The sequence below is a fragment of the Hyphopichia burtonii genome (assembly GCF_001661395.1).
Source record: "Hyphopichia burtonii NRRL Y-1933 unplaced genomic scaffold HYPBUscaffold_5, whole genome shotgun sequence".
Lineage (NCBI taxonomy): Eukaryota > Fungi > Ascomycota > Pichiomycetes > Serinales > Debaryomycetaceae > Hyphopichia > Hyphopichia burtonii.
Genome location: NW_017963732.1, coordinates 950,819 through 977,569, shown reverse-complemented (window position 1 = coordinate 977,569; position 26,751 = coordinate 950,819). Strand labels below are relative to the sequence as shown.

At 37.0% G+C, this 26,751-nt stretch overlaps 18 protein-coding genes across 18 annotated transcripts; 8 read left to right on the top strand and 10 right to left on the bottom strand.

The window, feature by feature from the left end:
- Positions 1-68: 68 nt before the first annotated feature.
- On the top strand, positions 69-257 carry NOP10 (snoRNP complex protein; the record flags this gene model as incomplete). The annotated part of the gene is made up of 1 exon (XM_020222320.1): positions 69-257. One exon carries the CDS (start codon positions 69-71, stop codon positions 255-257), a length of 189 nt encoding a protein of 62 aa, XP_020075822.1.
- Positions 258-290: 33 nt separating this feature from the next.
- Positions 291-685, bottom strand: HYPBUDRAFT_217878 (uncharacterized protein). Its single transcript, XM_020223089.1, has one exon. It carries the CDS (start codon positions 522-524, stop codon positions 324-326), a length of 201 nt encoding a protein of 66 aa, XP_020075821.1. The 5' UTR covers positions 525-685; the 3' UTR covers positions 291-323.
- Positions 686-698: 13 nt separating this feature from the next.
- On the bottom strand, positions 699-970 carry DAD4 (Dad4p; the record flags this gene model as incomplete). The annotated part of the gene is made up of 2 exons (XM_020218817.1): positions 699-857; positions 911-970. The coding sequence occupies 2 exons, from the start codon at positions 968-970 to the stop codon at positions 699-701; spliced, it is 219 nt and encodes a 72-aa protein (XP_020075820.1).
- Positions 971-1,098: 128 nt separating this feature from the next.
- HYPBUDRAFT_153443 (uncharacterized protein) lies at positions 1,099-2,840 on the bottom strand. The gene has a single exon (XM_020221551.1). It carries the CDS (start codon positions 2,763-2,765, stop codon positions 1,149-1,151), a length of 1,617 nt encoding a protein of 538 aa, XP_020075819.1. The 5' UTR covers positions 2,766-2,840; the 3' UTR covers positions 1,099-1,148.
- A 154-nt stretch (positions 2,841-2,994) lies between these two features.
- HYPBUDRAFT_141563 (uncharacterized protein) lies at positions 2,995-4,543 on the bottom strand. Its single transcript, XM_020219791.1, has one exon. The coding sequence runs from the start codon at positions 4,529-4,531 to the stop codon at positions 3,065-3,067; it is 1,467 nt and encodes a 488-aa protein (XP_020075818.1). The 5' UTR covers positions 4,532-4,543; the 3' UTR covers positions 2,995-3,064.
- Positions 4,544-4,671: 128 nt separating this feature from the next.
- On the bottom strand, positions 4,672-7,176 carry CTN3 (carnitine O-acetyltransferase; the record flags this gene model as incomplete). Its single annotated transcript, XM_020218784.1, has 1 exon — positions 4,672-7,176. The coding sequence occupies one exon, from the start codon at positions 7,174-7,176 to the stop codon at positions 4,672-4,674; it is 2,505 nt and encodes an 834-aa protein (XP_020075817.1).
- Positions 7,177-7,829: 653 nt separating this feature from the next.
- Positions 7,830-8,183, top strand: HYPBUDRAFT_153441 (uncharacterized protein). The gene has a single exon (XM_020221550.1). It carries the CDS (start codon positions 7,903-7,905, stop codon positions 8,077-8,079), a length of 177 nt encoding a protein of 58 aa, XP_020075816.1. The 5' UTR covers positions 7,830-7,902; the 3' UTR covers positions 8,080-8,183.
- Positions 8,184-8,400: 217 nt separating this feature from the next.
- HYPBUDRAFT_153440 (uncharacterized protein) lies at positions 8,401-8,980 on the top strand. The gene has a single exon (XM_020221549.1). The coding sequence runs from the start codon at positions 8,553-8,555 to the stop codon at positions 8,706-8,708; it is 156 nt and encodes a 51-aa protein (XP_020075815.1). The 5' UTR covers positions 8,401-8,552; the 3' UTR covers positions 8,709-8,980.
- Positions 8,981-9,070: 90 nt separating this feature from the next.
- On the bottom strand, positions 9,071-9,703 carry HYPBUDRAFT_111012 (C2H2-type zinc finger protein; the record flags this gene model as incomplete). Its single annotated transcript, XM_020218803.1, has 1 exon — positions 9,071-9,703. One exon carries the CDS (start codon positions 9,701-9,703, stop codon positions 9,071-9,073), a length of 633 nt encoding a protein of 210 aa, XP_020075814.1.
- Positions 9,704-11,772: 2,069 nt separating this feature from the next.
- On the bottom strand, positions 11,773-13,026 carry HYPBUDRAFT_7129 (uncharacterized protein; the record flags this gene model as incomplete). The annotated part of the gene is made up of 1 exon (XM_020223635.1): positions 11,773-13,026. The coding sequence occupies one exon, from the start codon at positions 13,024-13,026 to the stop codon at positions 11,773-11,775; it is 1,254 nt and encodes a 417-aa protein (XP_020075813.1).
- A 386-nt stretch (positions 13,027-13,412) lies between these two features.
- Positions 13,413-14,474, top strand: HYPBUDRAFT_110440 (alpha/beta hydrolase; the record flags this gene model as incomplete). Its single annotated transcript, XM_020218763.1, has 1 exon — positions 13,413-14,474. The coding sequence occupies one exon, from the start codon at positions 13,413-13,415 to the stop codon at positions 14,472-14,474; it is 1,062 nt and encodes a 353-aa protein (XP_020075812.1).
- HYPBUDRAFT_111433 (uncharacterized protein) lies at positions 14,449-16,701 on the bottom strand (the record flags this gene model as incomplete). The annotated part of the gene is made up of 2 exons (XM_020218831.1): positions 14,449-16,307; positions 16,476-16,701. The coding sequence occupies 2 exons, from the start codon at positions 16,699-16,701 to the stop codon at positions 14,449-14,451; spliced, it is 2,085 nt and encodes a 694-aa protein (XP_020075811.1).
- A 1,758-nt stretch (positions 16,702-18,459) lies between these two features.
- HYPBUDRAFT_157863 (RidA family protein) lies at positions 18,460-18,840 on the bottom strand (the record flags this gene model as incomplete). Its single annotated transcript, XM_020222319.1, has 1 exon — positions 18,460-18,840. One exon carries the CDS (start codon positions 18,838-18,840, stop codon positions 18,460-18,462), a length of 381 nt encoding a protein of 126 aa, XP_020075810.1.
- Positions 18,841-19,167: 327 nt separating this feature from the next.
- HYPBUDRAFT_157862 (transporter of nicotinic acid) lies at positions 19,168-20,682 on the top strand (the record flags this gene model as incomplete). The annotated part of the gene is made up of 2 exons (XM_020222318.1): positions 19,168-19,203; positions 19,276-20,682. 2 exons carry the CDS (start codon positions 19,168-19,170, stop codon positions 20,680-20,682), a joined length of 1,443 nt encoding a protein of 480 aa, XP_020075809.1.
- A 1-nt stretch (position 20,683) lies between these two features.
- HYPBUDRAFT_217772 (uncharacterized protein) lies at positions 20,684-21,011 on the top strand. Its single transcript, XM_020223088.1, has one exon. It carries the CDS (start codon positions 20,731-20,733, stop codon positions 20,896-20,898), a length of 168 nt encoding a protein of 55 aa, XP_020075808.1. The 5' UTR covers positions 20,684-20,730; the 3' UTR covers positions 20,899-21,011.
- A 78-nt stretch (positions 21,012-21,089) lies between these two features.
- Positions 21,090-22,140, top strand: HYPBUDRAFT_153436 (dihydrodipicolinate synthase family protein). Its single transcript, XM_020221548.1, has one exon. It carries the CDS (start codon positions 21,125-21,127, stop codon positions 22,067-22,069), a length of 945 nt encoding a protein of 314 aa, XP_020075807.1. The 5' UTR covers positions 21,090-21,124; the 3' UTR covers positions 22,070-22,140.
- Positions 22,141-22,798: 658 nt separating this feature from the next.
- On the bottom strand, positions 22,799-24,229 carry HYPBUDRAFT_157860 (MFS general substrate transporter; the record flags this gene model as incomplete). Its single annotated transcript, XM_020222317.1, has 2 exons — positions 22,799-24,143; positions 24,195-24,229. The coding sequence occupies 2 exons, from the start codon at positions 24,227-24,229 to the stop codon at positions 22,799-22,801; spliced, it is 1,380 nt and encodes a 459-aa protein (XP_020075806.1).
- Positions 24,230-24,801: 572 nt separating this feature from the next.
- On the top strand, positions 24,802-26,505 carry HSP60 (chaperone ATPase; the record flags this gene model as incomplete). The annotated part of the gene is made up of 1 exon (XM_020223634.1): positions 24,802-26,505. One exon carries the CDS (start codon positions 24,802-24,804, stop codon positions 26,503-26,505), a length of 1,704 nt encoding a protein of 567 aa, XP_020075805.1.
- Positions 26,506-26,751: the final 246 nt, after the last annotated feature.

The window sequence follows — 26,751 nt, the reverse complement described above, 5'->3', positions numbered from 1 at the left end:
TTGAAAAATTCATTAAACCTTCATTAAACCTTCATTAAACCTAGTAGGAACTAATAACAGAATACAAGATGCATTTGATGTACACCTTAGGTGCCGATGGCAAGAGAATCTACACTTTGAAAAAGCTTACCGAAGACGGGGAAATCACCAAGTCTGCTCACCCAGCCAGATTTTCACCAGATGATAAATACTCCAGACAAAGAGTTACTTTAAAGAAGAGATATGGTTTATTACCAACCCAAGAAAACAAAGATTAAACCAGGGGCTTGCTGGGGGTCTACGGTTCGTGAAGTTTTGGTTGTATAATCAGATGAACTGAAGGATCATATTAAGAATAATATTAATATAAGAAGAATAATATAAGAATAATAATAATAATAATAATAATAATAATAATAATAATAATAATAATAATAATAAGAAGAATAATAAGAAGAAGAATAATAATAAGAAGAATAATAATAAGAAGAATAATAATAAGAAGAATAATAACAAGAATGATAATGAGAATAATCACATTTCATAGTATATCATAATATATCATAATAACAGGGACATTGCATAGAGTTTCGTATTCCCTGTTTCTTTTCTGTACTATATCATAGACCCATGACGTCTAGATGATACTTTTTGTTTAGTCATGTACTTTTTTTCCGAATTTCAAATTCATTTCCTATTTCACTAGGTTGTTCAATACATTATATTGGTTCACGTTTTTCCCCAGTAGCTTGTAAGTTGTATTCGTAATTCTTGGAATAGTTACTCCACATCTTAGATAACAACTCAGTATCTCTGTTGTTCTTATTGATTTCACGTAAGGATTCATTCATACTGGCTATAGAATCATTCAAATTACCCTATCCGGCTGGTTAGTACTATCGATTGAGATATCGGCCACTTGGTAACATACCATATTGTTCACTATACGCGACAACAACGCATTCTGGACCTGTTCGTGTGGACTGTCCATGGTCATTACAGAAAACTGAAGTAGTTGGTTGTATTCATTCACGTCTTGTTTATTTTTGATATCTTTCAAATAGAAAAAACACCCGTGCACCACAACTTTACATAGTATAATAAAAGTATTACATTATCTATAGACATAAGAAGAGAAGTGAATTATGCTTGAAGTGCTATTGGATGGCTCAACATTGTTTCGACGATAACACATAATCTGCTACCAAAGGACGATGATCACTCATATACAACCCATCAAATTTGGAATGCATTAAGCCAAATCCATGTAATTTCAACGATAAGTATTTAGAAGCATTATTTTCGTCTTTAGAGTTACAATTTGGTTTTTGATCAATTTTAGTGGCATATTTCGGAGCGAAAATGTAATCAATACACTCACCACCATTAGCTAAATATTGACCTTCGAATCCCGTAATGGTTGATTTCGAATGTCCATAATGATTGAAAGGAGTAGTTAAGGAAGACAGGTCCTTTAATTTATCAGTCAATAAGGTATAAGCGTTTTCGGTTACTGGAGTATTCAAATCACCCATCAAAAATGAAGGCCATTCATTAATTTGAGCCATTTGTTTAGAAATTAATTGAGCTGAACCAATACGAGCAACTTCTCCAACATGATCGAAATGGGCATTGAAAATATTGATGTAATTACCGGTATTACGATGTTTTAAAGTAGCCATGGACACAATTCTCAAATATTTAGCATCCCAACCTTCCAAGGCAGTTCTTGGATCCTTTTCATTAAGCCAAAGAGTATCGCTGAAAACCAACTCCCATTCATCGTTTTTATAGATGATTGGAACAAACTCCCCGGTATCTTTACCATCAATACGTCCTTGACCATAAAAAGACCATTCTGGTTTATTGGAAGGCGAAAATCGGTTTAAATCTGCCATTATATCATCTAATTGGAAACGATAAACCTCTTGTAAAGTAACAACAGTATTAACCATCGAGTTCAACTTGATGGAGCTGGTTATCTTATGGAACCTATCGGCCCAAGGCTCTTCTCCTTCCACTAAATCTTGATGACCCCCATTCTTGACGTTATGAGAATAAATCCGGAATTTAAGATTTTCAATTTTTTTATCAGTGAAAAAACTAGGCACATTGGCAAAATCTTTATCTTCGATAGTAGCTGGGATATCTGGAATATCAAATCCATTAGGACCCGGTGCCCCAAGTGGAGGTTTATCATTGGCTTTTGGTTCTTCACCTTCATCATATAATCCAGATAATGCATCCTTATCTTCTGGGCTGATTTCGGTGGTATCTCCCAAAAACCCGTTTGGATTTTTAGAATCCTTAAGTTTTTTCGATCCCTTTTGCGGTTTCTTCCTTGAATCTTGATAGTATTGAAATGCATTAAATCCTTCGTTATCTTCGTTATTCTTAGCTCCTTTCTCCTTATCCGCTTCCTTCCCTTTCTCCTCTCCATTCACTGGATTCTTATAAACAGGGGCCTTGGGCTTACCTTGTTTCTTTGAATCTTTCGACTTACCCTTCTGAGCATCTTTGGGTTTCTCCTTTGGCTTATCCTTATTCCCATCAACCTTCTTATTCTCCTTCCCCTTACCACTCTTCCCCTTATCTCCGTCACCTTCCTTGGAGTCCACCGGTTGATGTATTGGCGGCATTTGACTAACCTTCTTAGCTTCATTTTCTTCAAGACTCGTCAAGACGGTCTTGTGAATATCTGAAGTCCATAAAAATATAATTGATCCTATAAGAACAACGGTGAGCACCACCAAACGGATAGTCTTCGTGCTTTGTTTCCTGGTCATCTTCTCCAACACTATACCTAGCTATAATGCTCCGATCTCTTGAAGAAAGCTTGATGATATACTATTCAACGGGGCAGAGGCAGTTCTTTTGCTGTGAAGTTGTCGGATGCGAACTCTTTTTTTTTTTTTTTGTTCGTTTGTTTGTTCCTTCCTTGACGGTGCTACTAAACAAACAGATTGGTCATATTGTCATTGACAGGTTCGTTGGGAAGTCTTACAAAGATGATGAGGTGAATAAATAGTGTATTTACAGTATAGTGTAGTGTATAGGTGTAGGTATAGTGTAGCAGAACACTGCCTTATTCAGGTTCTTCCTCCAACCACCAGTCTGGTTGATAGGCCTTGATCCCAACTTTTTTAACTCCTTGCTCACTGCCTCCTTGTAAAGAGGGAATGCCCATTTCGTAGAGAGTGTTTGCGTGTAAGTCAGAGGTGTTCATGAGCATGAAGCCCAAGTTATCAACAGATGAAAGGATTTTACCCTTTGACGTTTTTCTTTTACGGACCGGTTTAGAAGTCGAGCCAAATGGAGATGGGCCGGATGATGCGATGGGTTTGGATCCAAAAGGATTATTTGCAGCAGCGGTCTGTGGTTCTGGGTCGTCTGAGGAGTTTTGATCGTGAGATAACGCAGATACATCGATGTTGCTGATGGTGGAAGAATTGATGTTTTTCAAAAGATCGATGATGGGGTCTTCACGGTCTAATATTGGGTAATCTTGTTGGGCCATGGTTTCCATGTTTGTATCGTTGATTTCGAAAAACTGAATTGGGACAATTCTCTTACGTATGATACCATTATTAAAAGTTCTGATAGTTAATTCTTGTCCAACATAGCAGCCCTTTTCCAACGATAAGCCATTGACATAGTCTAGATTGGTTTCAAAAGGAAGTAGCGAGGTGCCCTTTGGAGCATCGGCGATTTCAAATAGCCCATTGATATACCTTCTTTTAGTAACGTATTCTTCCGAAGTGCATTCGATTGGGAATTTGGCAAGAAAGTTTTGACTGAAAACTTCGTTCAAAGGAATTTTAGCATCATCGGCCTTATCATCCACCACCAACTCCTTGTTGGTGATGATTTTGATCCCAAAATTGGGAATTCTATTGTCTATAGCAAATCCCACGATATTCGAAGCATACTTGGAGTTGAATAATACTTCTTGTCGTATAAAAGAATTGGTTTTTTGTAAAGCATCAATAGGATCAAAACTATTGAAATGATTGAACTGTAAATCATCTAACCATTCATCAAACTCAACACTATCATTATAATAATAATACGAATGTAAGTCTTTTCTATGGGTAATTTTTATTCTAGAGCTAAGTTTATGCAACCTTAATAACATCTGTAATTGACTAACGAAACCTTGATCAATTTCAACCAAGAAATTGGGCTCCAGCATCTCTTCGTCAAACTTTCCTTCGTGATTATGAAACGGTTGACTGTATAAGAAACAATCATTAACGATTCTTCCCTTTGAATTCAAGAACATAGAATTGATTCCATCTCTTCTAATCAAGATATTTTCTTCAGGATCATAAATGTCCTCATGCATCAACCCCCAGTTCTTATTTAGATCAATAACCTCATCCAATTTGGCATGTTTATCTTCTTTGGCACTAATAGTATGTTGCTTCTTCTTAACGATATTTGGAAGTAATCTCAGTGTAATTAAACCGTTCAAAAACTTGGTGGCATCAGGCCCCCGTATCTGAATAAGTGCCTTCAGTAGCGGCGACACTCCCAACTGTGGAATCCTCATGGCTAACGTAATTATAATTGAAGAGTTGCTTAGTAAAAGACTTTGGTGAAAAGAAAAAAAAAATCGTCAATACAAAAATGCGTTAAAGGTTTTTCTTTTAAAATTCGCAACTATAAAAACTAGCTAAAAACATATATAAACTAGAACTTGGATACTTTTACTTGTCTTCCGACTTGGTGTTTTGGTCTTTGAAAGACTTCAGAACTTTCGTCAGGGTCGTTCAAGCTCAATTGAGAAAGCGTATCTTGGCTATGAGATAATCGATCTCTAATCCGTTCACTTAAAGAGAGTTTTTGTTTAACATCATTTTGAGGAATGTTCTGAATCTTCATCAAGTCACTTGAAGAGCTGGTTCTGGAGCTTAGTTCAGAATGGCCTTTACTTTTTGTAAATGATTGTACAGAGGAATTATCTGCTCTGAGATCTAATTCACCAAAGTCAAAGTATCCATAGCCTCCCAATACATCGTAATCATCTGAATTCAGCGAAGAAGACAGTGATCTTGTACGAGACATATTGATGGACTCCAAAGGTATAGTTGTTTTGTCGATGGTGAGGTCGATAGGATGCTTTGTTGAAGGTAAATCCTTATTAATATTTTTCCATTCACTTTCTCTTCTTAGTTTCTGTAATTCATTTTTACGAGCAGAAGAGTCAGTAGATAAGTTAACGAAAATATTCAGCTTTGACTTGAATATATTTCGAATATCGTTAGTGATACGAGTGAAGGTGTCTAAAAACCGATCTGTTTGACGATGTTTGGACAGAATGGTTATTTGGACTTTATCCTTATGGATTATATATCCAATACCAAAACCTTGATCAATAGCAGGTGGGATACCAAATAAATGTAATGCAGGGTTACCGCAATTGCTTATTAATAATTCGGGTTTGGTGATTCGATCAACAAAGGGATTCAGTAATAATGAAATCTCATTAATATTCTTCAAGTTCAAAGGAGTTAAATTGTTGTTAATTTTGTTTAAATAATCCACAATTTCGTGATTGTTCAAAATATGTAAGATTGAAGTGAAATGACGTTCAAAGCCTTTACCAAGCATTGCATCATGATACTGTTGGCCATGATCACGGCAACATTCAAGAAACATATCCCATAATGATTCACGATTTGAACGAGTAATGTATTGTTTGCACAAATTAAAAATTTTTTCATTTTGGATTGGAATTAACTCAGTACGAGAATCTTTAAATTTTCTTGTGGTTATTGGTTCTAAAGTGTTTGCCATTTTACCGTATAAGGTATAGTTACTGATTTGGAAACAGATTTGTAAGAAAGAATCAATTGAAATACCAATATTATTAACAATGTGGGTATCTAATTTCAAATTTAAAGTTTTATATTCATGTTGACTAATGATATCTGCTAATCTTGTTTCTGATAAATGAATCAAATTTTGTAATTCGGGAGTTTTTTTGAAGAGTAACTGAATTTTATTCGGTTTATCAATTTTACTCAGTACGAATTCAACGTTATTATCGAAAAGAGTATATTCTGAGCCATTGATATTTCTTGCTAATTTTAAGATCAGATCAGTATAAATATCACTTAAAAATCTAAGAATGGCAGTACTATCCATTGAGGTAGATTCCCAAACCACACCAGCAACAGAGTTTGAAGTTACAATGATTTGCAACTTATCATACCATCTAGAAGTACAAGACCCAATTTGAATATTAGTACCTTGTTTCAAAGTAGAAGTACCATGACTTATTACGGAAGTTTTCAGTTGATCATCGGTTGGAGAATTCTTATTATCAAGGATAACCACGAACAACGCATTATCGATAATTTCCAAATTTCCTTTACTTGCTTTTTGTAATTCCAATCTACCTATTTTCCACTGAGAGTAAGATTGAGTGGTGATTGACCCAATTGAGTTATTAATTGAATCAATGTTATCGACCTTATCACTTTCTTCGATAATTGAATTCAAAATTACACTCAATTCAAAATCATTAAACCAAATATTGTGATTTGAATTATTAGTTTGATCCTCAATCCTGGTAAGAACTTCCAATTGATAGAATTGATTATTACAGATAACAATAATATGACGGGATTCATTGTACAGAGGTGATTTTTTAATCGAAATACTATTGATTTGAGATTTGGATTCTCCGGGAACTCTAGTGGTACCAAATAAATTACGATAACAATTCATGGTTAAAGGAGTATTGTTTTTGGGAGTTAAGTCCGGTTTCAAAGTTTCGTTTCGAAGACTCACAATAAACTTAAGCGACGAATTGATCAAACTAGCAGCCCTTTGTGCTTGATTTGGTGGATTTATCGTCTTGGAATATGGATCTTCCTCCAATATCAAATATGGGTTCCTTGGTAAAATATCTCCTCGAAGCTCTCCATAAATCCCCGGGTTTGTTTCGTCATTGATCGACGATAAGTAGCACGTCAACTCGGGATTGCTTTCATAAACTGCCTCCAAATGCTTTTGAATCAACAAGATCGTGTCATCGTTAGCAAATTCGTTCATCTCTTGAACCAAATCAAGATACTCATCTGGGGTAATCAATGGCTGAAGCGCACAAAGTAATCGTTGTGTCGTGGCCTCCAATGAAGGCACAGGCAAGCATGGCAAGTCCTGCTCGTACTTGTATGTGGAACTCATGGCTACTCTCCCGATATCAATTAACTCTCGATCATGGCAAAGATCCTTTTATAATTAAGGACTCTGTTTGAAATGTGGGGAAATCATACAAAATTCGGTAGCATCATTTCCTTGGGACGGCGCACGACCCAGGTCCCGGTTTAGATCCGTACCTCCAAAAAAGGATATTAGCTCCGTGCCCCCTCTCCCCCTTCAATTGTTCTTAATACCAGCAAACAAGACAATTCTTTGGATTGTAGAATTCTTGAATAGCATTTACATTGTTCGGGACATATTTCCTCCAACAGGCTCTTCTTGGAAAAGAAGAGGACGTGGATCCATCCGCCTCCCGTGCTCTAGTGGGCCCGGCGAGTGCTGTTAAGGAGACCAACGTAAAGACCCACTTTCGGGCTACGCTGTGGGCCCATATATGTGTTTCACGAAGGCATTACTTCGTTGTTTGCTGTAGTGGACCCGGGGTTCCTTAGTCTTTTGCAGCAATCAGCGAGAAGAGGCCCGTGCACCAGGAGTATAACCCCCTAAGGGTATTCATATATTATTTTGCAATCACTTATCCTGATAATTATCAGCTTATCTTTGCTCTTTCTCTTCTTAGAATACGGAGACAATACGAAACTTATTTTTGGTGTTCAGCCCTACAGGTAAGATAACACGTTGTTTTAGACCTGCTCGGGGCCGGACGCTACATGTCAATACTAAGCCCGTAGTTTGCAAAGATTGCCTATCATGAGCTATAGCTTTTCTAATGCTGGACTGCCCTTTTCTAAGCCTGTTCTCCATAACCACTTTAAATTCAAATACCGTTGGTACAACACTCATAGAACTGCACAGTTTCCGCTAATTCGGGGTCTGTATGTCCAGCATACAATTTATGGCATGCCACTAAATCCCAAGAAGTTTTGATAATATTTTAAACCTAGCAAAGACCACCTAGTTAAGACCTTTTTGGTCATACCAGCAGCTGAGGTTTTTTACGAATGTTTGGAGGCTTATCAATACGAAATACAATGGCTAAAGTTGAGCTTCGAAAATTTTTAATCGTTATTTGCGTCTTTTAAACTCACCTCGCCAGTTATCTCAAAAGAATGCTGGCGTAACATTGCATTTCTGAATTGAGTGACGGTCTAATAATCGGCGAACAAGTTGACTTCAAAAGTAGTGTTTTGGGAAAGCAAATAATCCTTTGCCAATGTTACATAGCTTATGCATGAACTCCTTCGATAGCGACCGGCAAATTTGACCTTTTTAACCGTGATGAAAAGATTTCCAAGGGTCCCTTGAGAGCTAAGTCCCCACTTTGCTTCAGTATCCTAGAGATTTACTAAGCTGACTAACTGTAAATGCAACTGGTTAGGTCACTTTATTTTCTCATCGAAATGCAACTCTTATCCTCAATTCTTTGCAGTATTTTCATGGATTTTTTGCTACTGGTTTTCTCTACCTACTCGTACCAAAAGAGAGAAGCTTTCGTTTATCATACCAAAAGGGAGAAGCTTTCGTTTATCACACCGAAAGGGAAGGACTTTCGTTAATAGTTGATTTTGGTTGGGGCAAACGGAAGCTACCCTTGCTCCGGATGTATTCACGCATAGATAAGTTGCATGAAGCCCAATGTCGGAAATGCGATTACAAAGTCTTTTTGGATCGGTTGCAATCGGAAGTTAAGACCTACAGAAACGAATTCAAGACTGAATATCATCATATTAATCTATTTATAACAGTAACTACCCAATAAATGTAAACGAACGAATTGAAGTTTTAAAAAAAAAAAGAAAATAAATAAAACATGTAGCAAGAAAGGAACGGGAAAGAGGTTAAAAAAAGGAATAACAAAAAGAATAAATGCATATCATAAGGTCATAAGAAATCGGTTCAACCAGAATAGGGAGGTGTTTTATTTCTGAATTAATCTTCTAATGAAATTAGAGTTATCATAAAATTCTTCAGTTTTGGGAATTTTTTGAGCATCTAAAGTTTTAGCTTCATCCATTAAAGGTTTAATACATAACCAACCAGTTTCAGTTCTGAAATGTCTTGATAAAGCATCACTTCTAGCAAATTTCTTACCACAACCCCATCTTGTTTTACCATCTTTTAAGAAACCTTCACATTTAAAATTCTTCTTGCCAGCGTGTAGTAATTCGTGTCTTTTCTTATCATGAGATCTTGCAAAAGCTTTTGAGCAAATAGAGCACTTGAAAGGTTTTTCGGTTGAATGAGTCTTCATATGAGATTTCAAATTATAAGCTTTTTGGAATACTTTTGAACATTGCAGACAAGAATATTGCATATCGCCAATATCTTTTGAATTACTCTTGGTCGATCTTCGACGTCTTTTCAAGCTTGGACTGATAGTGTAACTAACTATGGAAGAATAATCAATTGGTAATTTTTCTGGTGATGAACTCGATTCTTTATCATTAAGTGAAGCAGGTAATGAAGCAGGACTTATAGGATAAGTTTTTGGTTGTTGCTGAGAATAATTATAAAGATGAGGCAACACCGGATGTTGAGTATCATAATGCATTTGAGGATGCAAAAAATGATTATATTGATTATATTGGGGTTGTTGGTGATGGTAATCACCAGTTTGAAGACTTGGTGATGAACTTGGTGCTAAATGTGTTGGGGTGGTAGCCTGTTGTTGTTGATGTTGGGGAAATGGGTATGGTAAGTTAATCGAAGGTAACTTATTATTATCAACATATTGATAAACTGGTAATTGAAGTTGTGGCTGTTGATAATCCTGATTATAATATGGATAAATTGGTTGGAAAGACATTTTAAAAATTTATACTAAGCTTAGGTGATTGGAAATTAAGTGGATATAACCGAACTTAAATAGACGAAAGAAGGAATTGAACAAAGTATGTAATCTTAGTAAATTAAATTTATTTATAAATCTACAAACGAAAATTGTAGCAAATGTCTAATTTAAATACTTCGGTGATGTAGCTCAGCCAAGAAAAAAATCGGTGATTCAAATGTGCAATTAGAATTTTAAAAGGAAGTTTCCAAAAATACGTCAATTAAGTGGATAAGATAAAAAAAGAAAATAATCCCGCACTTGTTGTTCCAAAAAAGATAAAAAGCTTGAAGGACAATAAAAAATAAAAGGTATTGCTTGAAGTAAAAAATTAGCAAAAAAAAAAAAACAATAAAAAGTAAAAAATAAAAGAAGCTGCACCGGCCTATGCTAACAGGCTCAGGAAGCATCGGCAGTACGCTCAGCCTGTGCGCGTAGTCGACATTCTTTACCGGTTTTCTTGCTAATGGATGCTATTCTTAGAGAAGACCAATCGACCGTGATTTTCTAGCTTCTCTTTATTCTATCTTCATTAACCACAAGTCTAATGTTCCATAAACCTCCCCACAGTACCTTTAGTGGCTGCGGAAACTAGTCAAATCCCATTTTTCTTGGCACGTGTGAAGCGGATGGTACACCGTTTAAAATACGATGCGCTGTATTCAAGTTATTTTATTTTTGTTCTAGACTTTGATGCGAAGTCGGCCCGTTATTGCTTTCATGCAAACGACTCCAAATCGGGCGGTGTCTATTCCCGAATGCCGAAGACACGTAACCTTCATTCAATGCTTCTTTTCAAAATCACAGACAAGAAACGGTAAAATGAAATTAATGAGTGACTGCAGGTTCTAGGCAGCTAAAGATTATTATTATACGGTCATTAAGAAAGAGAGTACAAACAAATACCCCGTACTTCCAGCATATCTGTAGCAAGGCTTATCGGTATTTGCTACATACTATTTGTTGGGGAAGCTAGAGAAAGGGGAATGAACTCCCAGGCTGAGACTAGGACTTTTAGGAAGGGCTCAAACCAGGAACAAGGCTTTTTTCAATTACCGATGCAGTGGTGATTGTGCTCAACAAAAAGTGACTGTGATTCATTCCCCGAGAGTGATTCGCTTCAAGTACCAGGCTGCAGGACATTCCCCGATTGTCCTTTTTTTTTTTTTTTTTTCTTCCCGATTATTTTTTTTCGCCCGATAGCCCAAGTTTGGAAGTTAATAAATTCTATTTATATTAGGCACTCGGTACTTCAATTTTGGCCTATGATAACCACGGTTTTTGGTCAACTTTAAGTTGTTTATAAATTTCACCCATATCCCTTTGTTATTCATCTTTGTCTATGTGAATAAAATAGTTGTAAGCGTTTTTGTGTCTAATTTGGACGTACAGGTTCCTATTCTGTGAGTTTCTTAATGCGATAATTCTTTTTTTTCTCTACTTGTTTTATTTTTTGACCTGTTATATTTTTTTACTTGTTTTATTTTATTTTTTTTTTTGTTCAGTTAGAGCAAGACGTTGCCAAGAATAACTTTCGTGGCTTTCCTCGTAATTTGACGTCAAAGCACATTAACAAATCACTCACTAAATTGTTGTCAAACACTTTTCAACGAATCAAATCACTCCTTGCTATCGATAACAGGCTGATACCCGGCAGTTACCGACAGGTAAGTGGTGGCTTGCAAGAATCTCGAGTTCAGAGACAATTTATATACTAATTAACCCGTGGGGTATTACATAGTGCACTATTGGCTATTGATTTGTATATTGAAAATTAGCGTGGTACTTAATTACCAACCTTGAAGTGGTATCCATATATCTTTAACTTTGTTATTTTTATCAATTATAAAATACCAAGTATGCGAAGCTGCAGTTATACACGAATGTTGCGGTACAATTTCTATTTTAGTACCCAAAGGAATGAAATTGACACCTTCTCTTGTAGGCTCAAGAATTCCATGTTCTTGACTTAAACGTCCAACGATCCAATCTTGGTACAATTCAGGGGAAATGATTTTCCCGAATCCTTTCATTGGACCTGGTTCCCTGGCTAATGCTATGACACCAGCGTTGATCAACTGTTCTCCTGGTAATGTGCTACCCCTTTTTGGATAACTACTGACAACCTCCGCTAAAAGTTTCAAAGAAACATCTTCTTGTCCAATACAATTGGTTGATACTTGTTGAAGGTCACAACATGGATAGTTTCCTGCATGAAGCTCTACTTGTCCAACTAGATCAATTCCATCTAATAAATTTTTAAAGTTTGCTGATGAATGAGCAGTAGGTGTGGCCCCTACTGACAACTGCAATCGTAAGGAAGGGTCTATTGAAATAGCCATTTTTGCAGCTTTATTTGCGTGGGTTATCTCCTCAACTAAGAAGGATTTAGCTTCTTCAATTGATTTAGACTTATAGGAATGACCTGCGTGGCAGTAAAAACCATATATTTGAACATGCTTTTTAATTTCATCACTTAATGCGTACTCTAATGTCTTTTGGAGCTCAATGGTATCATTAATTAACCCTGCTCTATCAGTACCCATATTAATTTTAATGAAAATTGACCATTTTTTCATCTCACCCCTTTTAACCCGAAAGTTCTTTAAAATATCTAATTGTTCAACATTATCCAACATTAATCTTAAGTTTTCAACGTTTTCAGATAACTCTGCTAATTCCTCTAATCTAGACTGTACCACCGGTAAACTAAATAAAACATCCTTGATTTTTCCCTCCTCAATTAAAGGTTTTAACCCCCATGCTTCTGCCAATGTGGAAACAACAATCTTATTGGTCTTATGATTGGATGCTTCTCCAAGTTGCAATAAAGTTCCCTCTAAGGTCTTATGTGTTTTCACGTGTGGGCGAAAGTCAACATTCAATTCTTTAGCATTTTCAAGCATTCGACTGCAATTTCTTGTGAAGACGGTTTCGTCAATCAAAATAGATGGCGTAGGCAAGTCTTGAACTGACTTTCCTCCGTAGGCCTTCAATAACTCTTCCTTGCTAGGAAACCCCCCAAACTGATATGGATATTTCATGTTCTCTTCCGGTTTAAATCTCCGAATAGATCAGTTTATTGGGATTCACTTTTCAATTTATAATTCCTCGACGGAAGATCGAATGAGGTTCCCGCACAGTTTCCGTCTTGTCGTATCAAATTTTCTTTTGGATTTGGCAGCATCTTTTTTCTCTCACCCCCCGGTGGAGGGCATGCGGTGGATGTCCCTTGAGTTATGGGGGAGACTCAGATGCCCTCCACTGAATCGAGGGGGAAGCGATCGATTCGGATTCAAACCCTCCACCGCTGGCACGATAAGAATTTGGCGGACCAAAGTCGACCCGATAGCATTATTCATAGATACTAGCATGTATTTATACCAACGGTATTCTCTATCTGAAGAAGCAGACAAGTAACTCACCAGCAATGTCATCTTACAATCTTCAATCTGATTATTCCTTTGCGGGAGGAATTCCTGAACCACCATTCAAAATTGATAAATCAGTAAGTGAAAGAATCGACCCAGAATATGCAAGTTTTTTTGAAAAGCATTTAATTCAAAATTCAAACCTTCTTTACACCCATAGAACTCCGCTCGAAGTCACCAGAAAGGGAGGTAACGTTATTCCGGGTCAAACTCCATTGGCTCTGGATGTTTCCAGTTATGATATTAAAATTTCCAGAAAGCATACCCTGGGTGAAGAAATTCCGGCAAGAGTCTTCGTTCCGGCATCATTGGAAAACTCAGATAACAGGCCCTTGTTTGTTTGGTATCACGGAGGTGGTCATGTTTTAGGTAACATATCTACAGAGAACAGTTATTGTACAAAAGTTGCTTCTTATTCAAATTGTGTGGTGATGACGGTCGACTATAGATTGGCTCCAGAGAATCCTTTTCCAGCAGCTGTCCATGATGCTTTTGAGGCTCTCATGTTCGCTTATGAAAAGCCTGAAGTATTGAAAATTGATAATTCGAGAATTTCAGTAGGTGGAAGTTCTGCCGGTGGGAATTTAGCAGCCATTGTTTCACATAAGTTCTCTAACTTTGGCTCAGAGCTTCCTCCAATCTGTTTGCAATTACTAGTGGTTCCAGTTATTGATAACACCGCTACTGTTGAAACTCAACCTTCTTGGAGAGAAAATGAATTCACTCCTCAATTACCTGCTGAAAAAATGCTTTGGTACAGAGAACTCTACTTACCTAATTCACAAGACCATGATAACCCAGAAGCATCCCCTTTATTTTACTCTGATGAAAGCTTCAAGAAAAACCCACCTTGTCTAATAGCCGCTGCAGCTTGTGACGTATTAAGATCTGAAGCTGAAGCTTACAATGTTAAGTTGAAGAAAAATGGAGTTAATTCAGATATAATCATTTATCCCGGCGTTCCACATCCAGTCATGGTTATGGATCTGGTTTTAACCAAAGGTAAACAGCTTGTTCAAGATACAACAAGGGCAATTAAAGAAGCTTTGTATCATACATAGTCTCACACGTAATCTTAGCTCTACCTAAACACCGCTCCATGCAATTTTTAAATAAATTCGAATATTCTCGACCAATTTCCCAATGGCAATTTCGGTAAGCTTTGTAAAAAAACTTTAATAAGCCTACTATATTATTTTTACCAGGAATGGTTGCAAGATAACTTGCATGCAACTTTGTAGAATCGTGGAATTGCGAGCTAGTAAGGTTTTTAAATGAACCATGTTTAGATAAACTTTTTTTAATCCTTCTTAAGTACAGATGTGCGTCTTCCTTGTCTGGATAATAATCTCCTTGAATTCTATCGAAAATATTAGCTTCCGGTCCTTCCAAAGAAAAGTTATACGCAAAAATCACTAAAACAGCACTTGCAATGATATTTCTTCTATGTAAGAATGGATCACCATTTGGGTCATAACTATAAGAAATATCATCATTATCTTCTGATAGTAGCATTTCTGATAGAAAGAGATATGCATGGATAACACTGACTCCACCATTGATGCTATTTGACCAGTCATTAATCCTTGCTTCAACTCCTTTATACTGAGACATTCCTGCTTTTACATTCATTCTTCTAGGCGCACCAGCGTATATGATATAATCATAATGAGATATTCTCATGTAAATTTGTGAAATATGATAAAGTCCAAACTTACATCGTTTATCATCGAGTCTCAAAGATGGTGGAAGCTTTTCAACTTCTTCTTGTGGGAATTTTAAAGAATTCAAGGTATCACAACAACCATCTTTTGTACATATATCTACTCTCCATACATCAATAGCTAAAGAAATAGTCTGCTTCCAAGATTCTTTCATTGTATTCCATTCTAAAAAAGATAATTGTAAGTCTTTTTGTTGCATTTGGAACATGATGGTTAATAGGCCTGCTAACAATATTTTTTTACCAAATGCTCCGGTTTCGACTTTCCTTCTATGTAACAATTTTTTCAATGTAGATAGAAACTTAGGAGGGGAAGTAACTTTGGAAGGGTATTCGTTTTCGTTTTCCCACAATTCTTCTTCACAAGGTAATGAAAGTTTGATTTGATGGGCATAAAGAATTATCATATGACCGTAAACAGTGGCATGAACAGTGTCCAAGTAAAATGCCATTAAAGTGGCCCGTTTTATTGATTCGGCCTCTATCCATTTTTTTCCTACTTCATCATTGGAATGATCCCCTCCCAATACTGGCGATCTTCGTAAAAGTTGTACTTTTGAACCATGATGCAAATACGCTCTTTCATGTAAGAACCGGCTGGAGCTTGTAATTTCATAAGTTTCTAATAATAGTAGACTTTGAACTACCCATGCTTTTGCAGGTGGTTTGCATTCGCCATGAGAAAAGATTAACCATCGTAATGGGATCGCTATTTCATCTGCCATTAAATTTGGATTCTCAAAATCTTCTGATTTACCGGTACATGATGAAAGGCTGGTACCTAACATTATCATTGCAAGTAGTAATAAGGGATTTGACTCTGCTGTTGCAAATGAAGGACGATGAAGTATGGGATATTGTGGGTGATATATTAACCAGTAAATCTCTAAAGCACGCTCAAGTTTAGGAATTGAAAAGTCTATATTTGAGCCTAAGCTCGGAATCAATGTAATAAAAGAGTCCCTTAGTGACTCAGACACCAACTTTCTCTGGCTTGAATGATTCTTCAATTGGAAAACCTCAAGGAAATCAAACCCCTTGCTCCCATTTTGATGTGACAAAACATCAGACTCGTATGGAATGGAGTTTTCCTCGTGAAATAGCCACTCGATCAAATCTGAAGGCGATAATGTTTTACCTAACCTCGGAAATGAATCAGTATCTTGATAATCTTGTGAGTCAATGGTACTCAATACATTCGGGCTTTCAATATTTGGCTGGGTGTTTAAATTTAACTCTGGCAGTTGACGATTGGGGAATCGTACATTTTCAGAAGGGTTTGCGTCCTGGTTCAAATCGTCAAAATCCACCAAGGCTGATTCAAGTATCGAGTTTTCACTATTGGATTTGGTCAAATGCCTTTTGTAATGCTTGTCTTTGATATCACTTCGTGTAAATGTCATCAGGCATTGGGGCCAGGTACATCTATAGTTTCTGGAAACGTCATGATTACGCTTATGACGGGAAAGATGGTCTGCACGAGAAAAAGCTCGGTCACAGTCAGGGTAATCACAAGCAAACGTTCCATATACCCTTTTTCTTTTCCTTGATGGGCAGTCAGTCATGGTGCTGGTCTCATTGGGGATCTGGGGTGGTATATAGAATGATGAAAAATGGAGTATGTTTAACAACTGATAGCGGAATTTTCAGTTGACCGGAAGTGCCCTCCAGATCAGATCGGAAATGGATTCGAAAAAACCCTCGAAAAACCATTTGGTGTCCTGAGAAGACGAGCTTGTTAAACCTCGAAAGTGGAGGTGTTCCATGGATTCAGGTTTTTGCAGCTTCGAATTATGGGCTACGGATTATAAAATATATGATACCCTTAAGCATTTTGCTATGGAATAAATTTATGCGTAGAAGGTGATGGTACTACTGTGAACTAAAAGCAGGAATCTCGTCTCGTCGAACTTCTTGGTGATTTAATATAGAATCAACAGCTTGACTTTTCACTAGTCTAGAAATATAATATTAGAGTTAGTGTCTTCACTTTCAATTTTGGCTGCAAAAGGTGAAATTGAAAAGAAAAGTGTCAGAAGTGTTTGCTTGATTTAAACTTTCAAGCTATACAGAAAATAACAAGGAGAGACATTGTTGTCTGAACTTAGTACCTATTTTTTAAGTAGTTTCGATCAAAACACAAAAGAATGTATCCTTGATTATCTTCGGGAACGCCATAATATTAGCTCAGGTGTTTAATTAATCCTGCGAGCAACTACCTTAACGTATTGGCTCTCGTGTATTAAAGGACCAAGGGATAAAAGCTCATAATAAACTTTTTGGATGTTACACCTATTCCTTCATTTTGTGATACTCTGTATTCATTTCCATTAGTTTAATTGCATTCGGCTATTATTTCCCTTCTTCAGGTTTGGAAGATGTTGAAAAGATGATATAAATCATGATCTTCAATTTTAATTACTAGCTTCTTCTATTGCGACTTAATGTTCTTTACGTCTTCTTTTGTATCATGAGTACTTGCAATTTCGCAGCACTGTACTTCAATGATGCTGGCGTGGAAGAGAAAGTGCAAGTAGCCGACACATTAGTATTCCAACGTCACTAGTTGGCAAATTCAGCTTGGTAAAACCCAATGTGGTGGACTTTGACAAAATAATCAATGGCTGCTTAGCCAGATGGATTACTGATGATATTAACAATTATGCTCCTTAAATACTGACGGTGTTTGCCGATACTCTTCCCATTTACTGGAGGTTTGGTATCTTCAATGGCACGCACTGGATGGAAAGTGCTTCGAGTATAGGGATAAGCGAACAGAGCCTAGATATTGAAATAAAAAGGGTATTTATACTTAATTCCACAAGAGACATACAATATCACAGCTTCTGAAAAAAAGATCACCGAAGAGATAGAACTTTCATGGGAGAAATTCGTCCAAAGTCATTCTGCCATAGTTTGCTTGGAAGAATCAGAAGATATTGGTAGTTGGTTTATCAAGATTAGGCATGTTGGCATTCTCCTAAATACAAAGTGGGATGATATTGACTGTTGAAGTGCTTTTATTCAAACGCTATTGGAGAAAGAACACATTAGCCTGACCTTCTAATTGTAGAAGCTGAGGGGGTACAATCATTCAGAAGGATAGCTTACTAGCTTTAGAGAATGGGAAAGTAGTCAATTTAATAAAAGCTATAATAAACATTTAAATTTGCAACTATATAAATCTGTCTTATCCGAATAAACTTCCGAGGGCGTCGACCAATTTTCGGAAGTCTTTTCCTGAAGCGGAATTTTTACGAGTTTCGACTTTTTCAAATTCTACAGAGGATTAATGCTATAACATTTCATTAATAAGTACATAGTTAGTCTTTAGTGGCAATGACTTCGAGTTCGACTTTGATTCTGGCATCCATGAAAGCAGCAATAACACAGCTTCTGGCTGGTTTTTGTGGGAAATGACCACCGTATATCTTATTAACAGTTTGAGAGTAGTCAGCATGAGCAATAAACATCATAACTTTGAAAACTTTTGGAAGAGAAGAGCCTGACTTTTCTAAAACGTTCTTAACGTTAGCAATTGCCAATTCAGTTTGCTCCTCGATACTCTCTGGTATTTCGCCAGTTGCGTAATTCTGACCAACGATACCACTGGTAAATACATGTCCGTTAGAGGTCCAGGCAGGACCTAAAACAGGATGTTCAACACCACCAATGCTAGACCACTCTAATTTTTCAGCAGGCATATTATAACTTATCAGTATAGAGAGCAAGACTTCAAGCAAAGTAAAGAATTTGTTATATCCTTTATAATAACGAATACGTTGACGACAACGAAATGCAAAAAGATATCGGTGGATGGTGGCCCCCCACCAGGGGAATATCCTGGTGGGGGTCGGTTGCAATCTTAGAGTGGAGAGATAAAGATCTTACGCGCACTACGCTTATCAAATGCATATATTCTTTTTCGCAGATAATTGTAGATAGCCATTATTGGTTGTGAAAAAGTTGATATAAATAAGCAACAGAATGGTGAAGTTGTATTTAGCTGGTGGATTATTGAAGAGACTACAATGTCAAGTGCAATTAAAGATAATAAACAGTCTGGGGTGGATATCATACCTAAAACCTCTCTCTCTAGCCTGGAATGCGAAAGGCCAGCTTTGGATACAAGATATAAGGACCCAAAGCTAGAGAGAGCCATTTGTCGTAAGTTAGATTTCACTATTTTGCCAGTGTTGGCAATAGTGTATCTTTTCAATGGTTTAGATAAATCAAACATTAGTAATGCTAAGACCGATACCATAATGGAGGATTTGAATATATCTGGTAATCAATGGAACTTATTATTATCAATTTTTTATATTCCATTTGTTTTATGTGCTTTCCCCTTATCATTTGTGGTGAAGAAGTTTAATCCTGCTAGAATGATTCCTATCTTTATGTTTGGGTTTGGTTCTATAACTGCTCTTCTTGCAACTACCGCGTTATATAAAACCAATGGTTTCGTACTGCTTTTAATCGGTCGTCTCTTTTTAGGAGCTTTTGAAAGTGCTATTCTCCCAAGTATTATTTTTTATTTATCCCGTTGGTATAGACGGGCTGAGTTAGCAACCAGAGTAGCTATTTTTTATTCTGCTGCTGCGTTGGCAAATGCTTTTTCAGGCTTATTGGCTTATGGTTTATTTCAAGTGGAAAGCCCTGTTCTCCATGGTTGGCAACTCTTATTCTTAGTGGAGCTGGCAGGAACCTTGATATTTTCTGTTGTTGCATTCTTGGTTTTACCAAGATCAATTGAGCAAACATCTATATTTACTGAAGAAGAAAGAGAATATGCAAAGTATCGAATCGAAACCGATTCAAAATCAGTAACTGCTGACAAAGCTCCATTTAAAGAATCCTTGAAAGTTTTCAAACATCCCGTGTATTGGATATGGCTTCTAGTAGAAGTCTGCATTGGTGTTCCTTTGAACTCAATCAATAATTGGTTTCCACAGATTGTTCAGAATCTTGGTCATCCAACAACTGCCCAAACAAATTTGTACACTGTTGGTCCTAATGTCTGGGGTGCAGTGGCCTTGATTTTTTTTGCAATCGGTTCTGACTACTTCAAGATTAGATCCTTGTTTGTGTGTGCTGCTGTGATAAGTACTCTTATTGGCTTCGTGGTTTATGGCTGTGTTGATACTCTTAACCACATTCCGGTAGCTTACTTTGCTTGCTTCTTGATGACTACAGGTGCTTCCGCTTCCTCGGTGCTTACGTCCTCATGGTATACCAATAACACCCCTTCGGAATCTAGAAAATTAGCAATGGCTTCCATCGGTATACCTTTGGCTAATGCTGCTGGACTTATCTCAACTAATATCTTCAGAGCTAAAGATGCACCAAAGTACGTTCCTGCCTTAGGAATAACTGCTGGTTTTGGAGGGCTTGCAGTGGTCTTAATTCTTAGTCTCTATACGTTCATGGTGTTTGATAATAGAAGAAGAAATAGACTACAAGGTGTTGATCTTACTTTTGAAGATGTGCCTACGGCTGACCTTGCTGACGGACCACATAATCCAAACTTCAGATGGATGTATTAGTGTTTTCATGATTTTCTATGTTAATAAATTGTATTTTTACCATATAAAATGACCCGTAGAAACTTTTTGCAATCAATTCCAATTGCCATAAAATTAAGCCAAATCAATTTTTCACTCCTTTCATCCACATGGAATTCACGAACTCGATTCTTCCCCAACTATTTCTACGTTAAGCAGTTCGTGCTCCAGCTTGATTTATTTACCCCGGTCTTTTGAATGCCCAATGTTGCATTCAAAAAGACAATGTCTCCACCAGAAAGATTTCTGGTGGTGGGCAAAATTCTCCTCTTGTTCTCTGGTGGAGGCACCCGATTGCAAAAAAAAATTCAGCATTAAAACCTTATATCTTTGTTTGAAAAAGGAAAGCAAAATAGTATAAAAGCTCTTTATAGAGACTTTAAAAGAATTTTATGGTCTTCAATAAACTGGATGACAAACTATAATGACGGTTCCAGCAAAAATGGTAATCCCCAAGGGAATATATACACCAATTATAACATTTTTTAATGAGGATGACTCCTTAGACTTGGATACTCAAATTGAGCATGCCAAATTCTTATATGGTAGAGGTATAAATGGGTTGGTTGTTGCTGGTTCAATGGGGGAATCTGCACATTTATCTCGAGAAGAAAGAAACAAGTTGGTTTCGGGGATTCGACTGGCAATTCCAGACGAGAATTTCAAAATCATAGCTGGTGCTCCACCAATGGGTAATATTGAAGAAACTTTAATTGAATCCAGACTTGCAGCTGAATCGGGTGCTGATTTTATTATATTATTGGTTCCCGGTTATTTTGGACCCAACTTGATAAGTCAACAAGGTATAGTTGATTATTTCACCAAAGTAGCTAATAACTCAGCATTACCGGTAATAATTTATAACTATCCTGGGACATGTAACGCAGTTACGATTTCGATTGACTCGTACCACAAATTGGCATCAGTTCCAAACATTGTTGGGGTTAAACTTACTCACTTCAATTTGGATCAATATGCCTTACTAGGTAAAAACGTCGCTATTTGTGAAGAAGATAACTTCCGTCCATTCACCGGTTTAGGACAAGTATTGATTCCATCGTTATCGGTAGGGATTTATGGAGCAATCGATGGATTATCGGCTATTTTCCCAAAAGTAATGGTTAAGTTATTCAATTTATTCCACGAAGGTAATCTTGCAGAAGCTAGTCAGTTGCAGTATTTAGTCACAAAGGCAGACATGATGATTATGAAGCTTAATGTTGTTGGAGTCAAGCATGCTCTTAAAGAAATTCATGGTTTTGGTAGCTCAACCCATGCAAGACCACCTTTGGGCTCTCTTGATGTTAAAGAATATGAAGAGTTCATAGAAGACTTGGATGTTTTGCAGAAATTGGAAAATTCAATTTAAGTATAATTTGTATATTCAATGAACATCACTCGATAAGTATTAGGAGTACAATAAGATCATGTAACACTGGATAGCTGTTCAAGTACATACCCATTTCAGTTATTTGGGTGCAAAATTGGAAATTTTTTGTCTTTGAAGGATATTCGCAAGTGAAAGCACAATGGTTTTGCACAAATAAGACAACCACATCTTGCCTTGATCCCTTTCCGAGTCATTACACCCCAGATCTTCCACAAATATGATCGAGATTGAAAAATTTGGCAAAAAAGAAGAGTCTACAGCACGATGGTTTCCATTATGGTCTCCCACTAACGTACTCAGCATCGCTCTCAGCAGCTTAATAATTATTGATCGGACGGGTAATCATGCTTTATGCTGGATATGGCCGTAGACGAAGGGTATTTTTTGTGGGTAATGGTATCAACATAAGACTAGTGATGTAGGACGACATCTGTGCAGCAACATCCGTACACCAATACTATAAGTAAGAAATTTGACGAATCGTATCGAAATACTCTGATGAAGTATATTTCGGGGTATATAATTACTTAGAAGGTTTGATTTAAAGTCAAGGACGTGTGCCTTTTTAGGTTATTCAAAAAGTAAAGTTTTGGTAGAAATTCATACAATTTGTAGATTTTGCTGCAAAAAACAAACAAAATTTAACTTACAAATCTACGCAGAGATGAAAAGCTTTGCAAAATTGAAAAAAGTGTATTAGATAGTCTATCATACAACGTGGTAATGAAAAGCCCTCTTACTAAAGTGTACAGCAACCCAAGTCATGATTAACCCAAAAAGACTCAAGAAAGCCGTGTAGGTAAAACCAACGAAATACTCGGGAGCATCGTTTGTATTCCAGACAAATAGTGGTACGACGCTTCCAATCACATATGCTAGTACGTTGGTTAGCATGACCACCAAAGATCTTTTTTCGTCATCACCGACCAATTCTCTGTTAACCCAGGAAAATATTTGAGGCTGGACCCAGCCAGAAGGTAGACTAATGAAGATATAGCAAAACCAATGTAACCATGTTGGGATATTCCAAAAGGCCAATAAGCTAGTTCCAAGCACCATTGATATGAAATATATCAGAATGAATATATGATTCATTTGACCTCCAAGATAGTCGGACAAATATCCAACCAATATAGCCAAAATCAAACCAGTAAGTTTTAAGTAGGAAGGATAGATATTATATTTTGAATTTGGTAATTTCAAGTCGATTTTCATCCAACTTATGAAGGTTGGTTGACCAATTGCATGATCAGAGTTATTGAATGCGTAAAATATTAGAGGAAATACCCAGATGAACCAGGTAGCAGACTGGTTTCTGGCTTTATTCAATCCCATATTATTCTTTCTCAAACCCATTATCAGTCTATCTTGAGAAGTCCAATAAAAATTAGTTGAGTTCTTGGGAACATTAGGATTTGCAATTAAAGTATAAACTGCAATGGGGAAAGTGATTGAGGCATCCACTAAGAATAACCATTTGAAAGCAGGGGTTCTCGAATGCTTGGTTTCACACTGTTGGATAACAAACTGCTGTAAAGGGCCGGCAATTATATGGGCCATTGAAGAAGATATTGCTAGTAGGGTTGATCTTTTGTTCAACTCTTTCCTAGTCCACCAGGATCCTAGTAAATATTCAAAACTTATGAAAACCGGGGCTTGTAGAAAGCCAAGGAGGAAACGTAGTACGTATAGCTGACCAAGGGTTGTCACGAAAAATTGCAATAACAGAATTAAAGTCCAAGAAAGTTGTAAGAAACCAAGGAAGTAGCGTAAATTAACTTTAGCAATTAGTTTACCAAAGACCAAATGTCCCACAAAATAAGATATTGACCATAAACTCAACAAGATATTATACTGGTTCTTATCCATTTCGAAGAAAACATCCATTCCATTGACGAATGATATGGTGATACTCGATGTAAGGAGTGATTTTGCAAAATACCCTAAACAGACCGAGCTGGTCAAATACCCATCGAGCTTGCTGATATACTCCTGTTCCTGAGGGGGTTTATCTAGCTTGTCGTTCCAAAACAACTTGAACTTGTAGGCTAAGCTAGATCTATCAACATCGTCATCTATTTCAATCGTGCTGACCGTGGCTGACGGCTTAAGTAGCTTCGTCCGTTCTTGCCCAGACATGCTGTCTAATTCGACAAGCTCATCCATTAGACTCAGGCCCATATACCTATACCTTTATAGCTGGATCAACTCGATCTGTGCAAAGGGGCTATCACCTGGAACCACAGTTTTTGTATTGTTCCTGTTACCGAGTTTCCTATTTGACTGCAAATAATGTGCACTATGGCGTTAGCAGGAGTTGCCATGACAGATTTTTGCAGTAAAGAACTATCTCAGAAGCCATTACATCCATCTACAGCTCCGTCCTTCTACCTCGTGCTGGGATGGTAAAGCAACAAGACCAGCCGGAAGTTGCAGCCACAGGACAAACACCAGTACACCAAGAAAACAAAAAACATCCGTGCATACCAAAGTCAGCAGATGTACGGGTGAATACCGAAATTGGATTATCACGTGACTGTGGAATTTTCTGGAAAGATTCCGACCGAATTTCCAGATTTGCTTAAAAGTGAAAATTTTGTGGAAAACTTTGAAAGAAACGAATCTCCGGATTATATAAACTAGTTTTCCCCAACATTTTAGCTTTTTCATAAAAGTTATTCAATTAGGTTAAACAAATAAACATAGTCAGCATGTTGAGAACTACTCGTCCATCCGTTAAGAAAAGCGTTGCTTCTTTAGTTCGTAACTATTCTCATAAAGAATTAAAATTTGGTGTTGAAGGTAGAGCCGCTTTGTTAAAAGGTGTTAATACTTTAGCTGATGCTGTTTCCGTTACTTTAGGACCAAAAGGTAGAAATGTTTTAATTGAACAAGCCTTTGGTTCTCCAAAAATCACCAAGGATGGTGTTACCGTTGCTAAATCAATTAATTTAGAAGATAAATTTGAAGATATGGGAGCTAAATTATTACAAGAAGTTGCTTCTAAAACTAATGAATCTGCCGGTGATGGTACTACTTCTGCCACTGTTTTAGGTAGATCTATTTTCACTGAATCCGTTAAAAACGTTGCCGCCGGTTGTAATCCAATGGATTTAAGAAGAGGTTCTCAAGCCGCCGTGGAAGCCGTTGTTAAATTTTTACAAGAAAATAAGAAAGAAATTAGTACTTCTGAAGAAATTTCTCAAGTTGCTACCATTTCTGCCAATGGTGATCACCACATTGGGGACTTATTAGCTTCTGCTATGGAAAAAGTTGGTAAAGAAGGGGTTATTACCGTTAAAGAAGGTAGAACTTTAGAAGATGAATTGGAAGTTACCGAAGGTATGAAATTCGACCGTGGTTTCATTTCTCCTTATTTCATCACCAACACTAAATCTGGTAAAGTTGAATTTGAAAATCCTTTATTATTATTATCTGAAAAGAAAATTTCCTCAATTCAAGATATTTTACCTTCTTTAGAATTAGCTAGCCAAACTAGAAGACCGTTATTGATTTTAGCTGAAGATATCGATGGTGAAGCTTTAGCTGCTTGTATCTTGAATAAATTGAGAGGTCAAGTTAAAGTTTGTGCGGTTAAAGCCCCAGGTTTTGGTGATAACAGAAAAAATACTTTAGGTGATATTGCCATCTTAACCGGTGGTACTGTTTTCACCGAAGAATTAGATTTAAAACCAGAAAATGTTACCATTGACTTATTAGGTTCTTGTGGTTCAATCACCGTTACCAAAGAAGATACCGTTGTCTTAAATGGTGAAGGTTCCAGAGATAACATTCAAGCTAGATGCGATCAAATTAAAACCGCCATTGAAGATCCTCAAACTTCTGAATACGAAAGAGAAAAAATTCAAGAAAGATTAGCTAAATTATCTGGTGGTGTTGCCGTCATTAAAGTTGGTGGTACTTCTGAAGTTGAAGTTGGTGAAAAGAAAGATAGATATGATGATGCTTTGAATGCTACTAGAGCTGCCGTTCAAGAAGGTATCTTACCAGGTGGTGGTACTGCTTTAATTAAAGCTTCTAAAGTCTTGGATGAAGTTAAAGCTAATGCTGCTAACTTTGATCAAAAATTAGGTGTTGAAATTATCAAATCTGCCATCACTAAACCAGCTAGAAGAATCATCGAAAATGCTGGTGAGGAAGGTGCTGTCATTGTTGGTAAAATCTACGATCACTCTGACTTCAACGTTGGTTACGACTCTTCCAAGAGCTCTTTCACCGATATGATTGCTGCTGGTATCATTGATCCTTTCAAAGTCGTTAAAAACGGTTTAGTCGATGCTAGTGGTGTCGCCTCCTTATTAGCTACCACCGAATGTGCCATTGTTGATGCTCCTGAACCAAAGGGTGCTCCAGCTGCTCCTCCAGCCGGTGGTATGCCAGGTATGGGTTTCTAAGCTAAGGAACCTTTTTAGTACGAGATTATGATATAAATACGTATACTTAACAATTCTATCCTGAACTTACTCTATTTATTCCCCTATTACTAGGGCCCTTTCTGTATATAGTTCATTAATAGGGTAATTATATTCATGTATTCAAGATATTTAGTACCTGTAGATTTTTTTTTTTCCCTCGAAAGCATTAGAAAACAAAACGCATCGCTTATGATTCACTCCCAGAAGTTGACTAAATACTACCAG

Bases quoted from the DNA above. Each gene is read 5' to 3' on its own strand.
- HYPBUDRAFT_217878 (XM_020223089.1), bottom strand. From the start codon at position 524: ATGAAATGTGATTATTCTCATTATCATTCTTGTTATTATTCTTCTTAT.
- HYPBUDRAFT_153443 (XM_020221551.1), bottom strand. From the start codon at position 2,765: ATGACCAGGAAACAAAGCACGAAGACTATCCGTTTGGTGGTGCTCACC.
- HYPBUDRAFT_141563 (XM_020219791.1), bottom strand. From the start codon at position 4,531: ATGAGGATTCCACAGTTGGGAGTGTCGCCGCTACTGAAGGCACTTATT.
- HYPBUDRAFT_153441 (XM_020221550.1), top strand. From the start codon at position 7,903: ATGAGCTATAGCTTTTCTAATGCTGGACTGCCCTTTTCTAAGCCTGTT.
- HYPBUDRAFT_153440 (XM_020221549.1), top strand. From the start codon at position 8,553: ATGCAACTCTTATCCTCAATTCTTTGCAGTATTTTCATGGATTTTTTG.
- HYPBUDRAFT_217772 (XM_020223088.1), top strand. From the start codon at position 20,731: ATGACCCGTAGAAACTTTTTGCAATCAATTCCAATTGCCATAAAATTA.
- HYPBUDRAFT_153436 (XM_020221548.1), top strand. From the start codon at position 21,125: ATGACGGTTCCAGCAAAAATGGTAATCCCCAAGGGAATATATACACCA.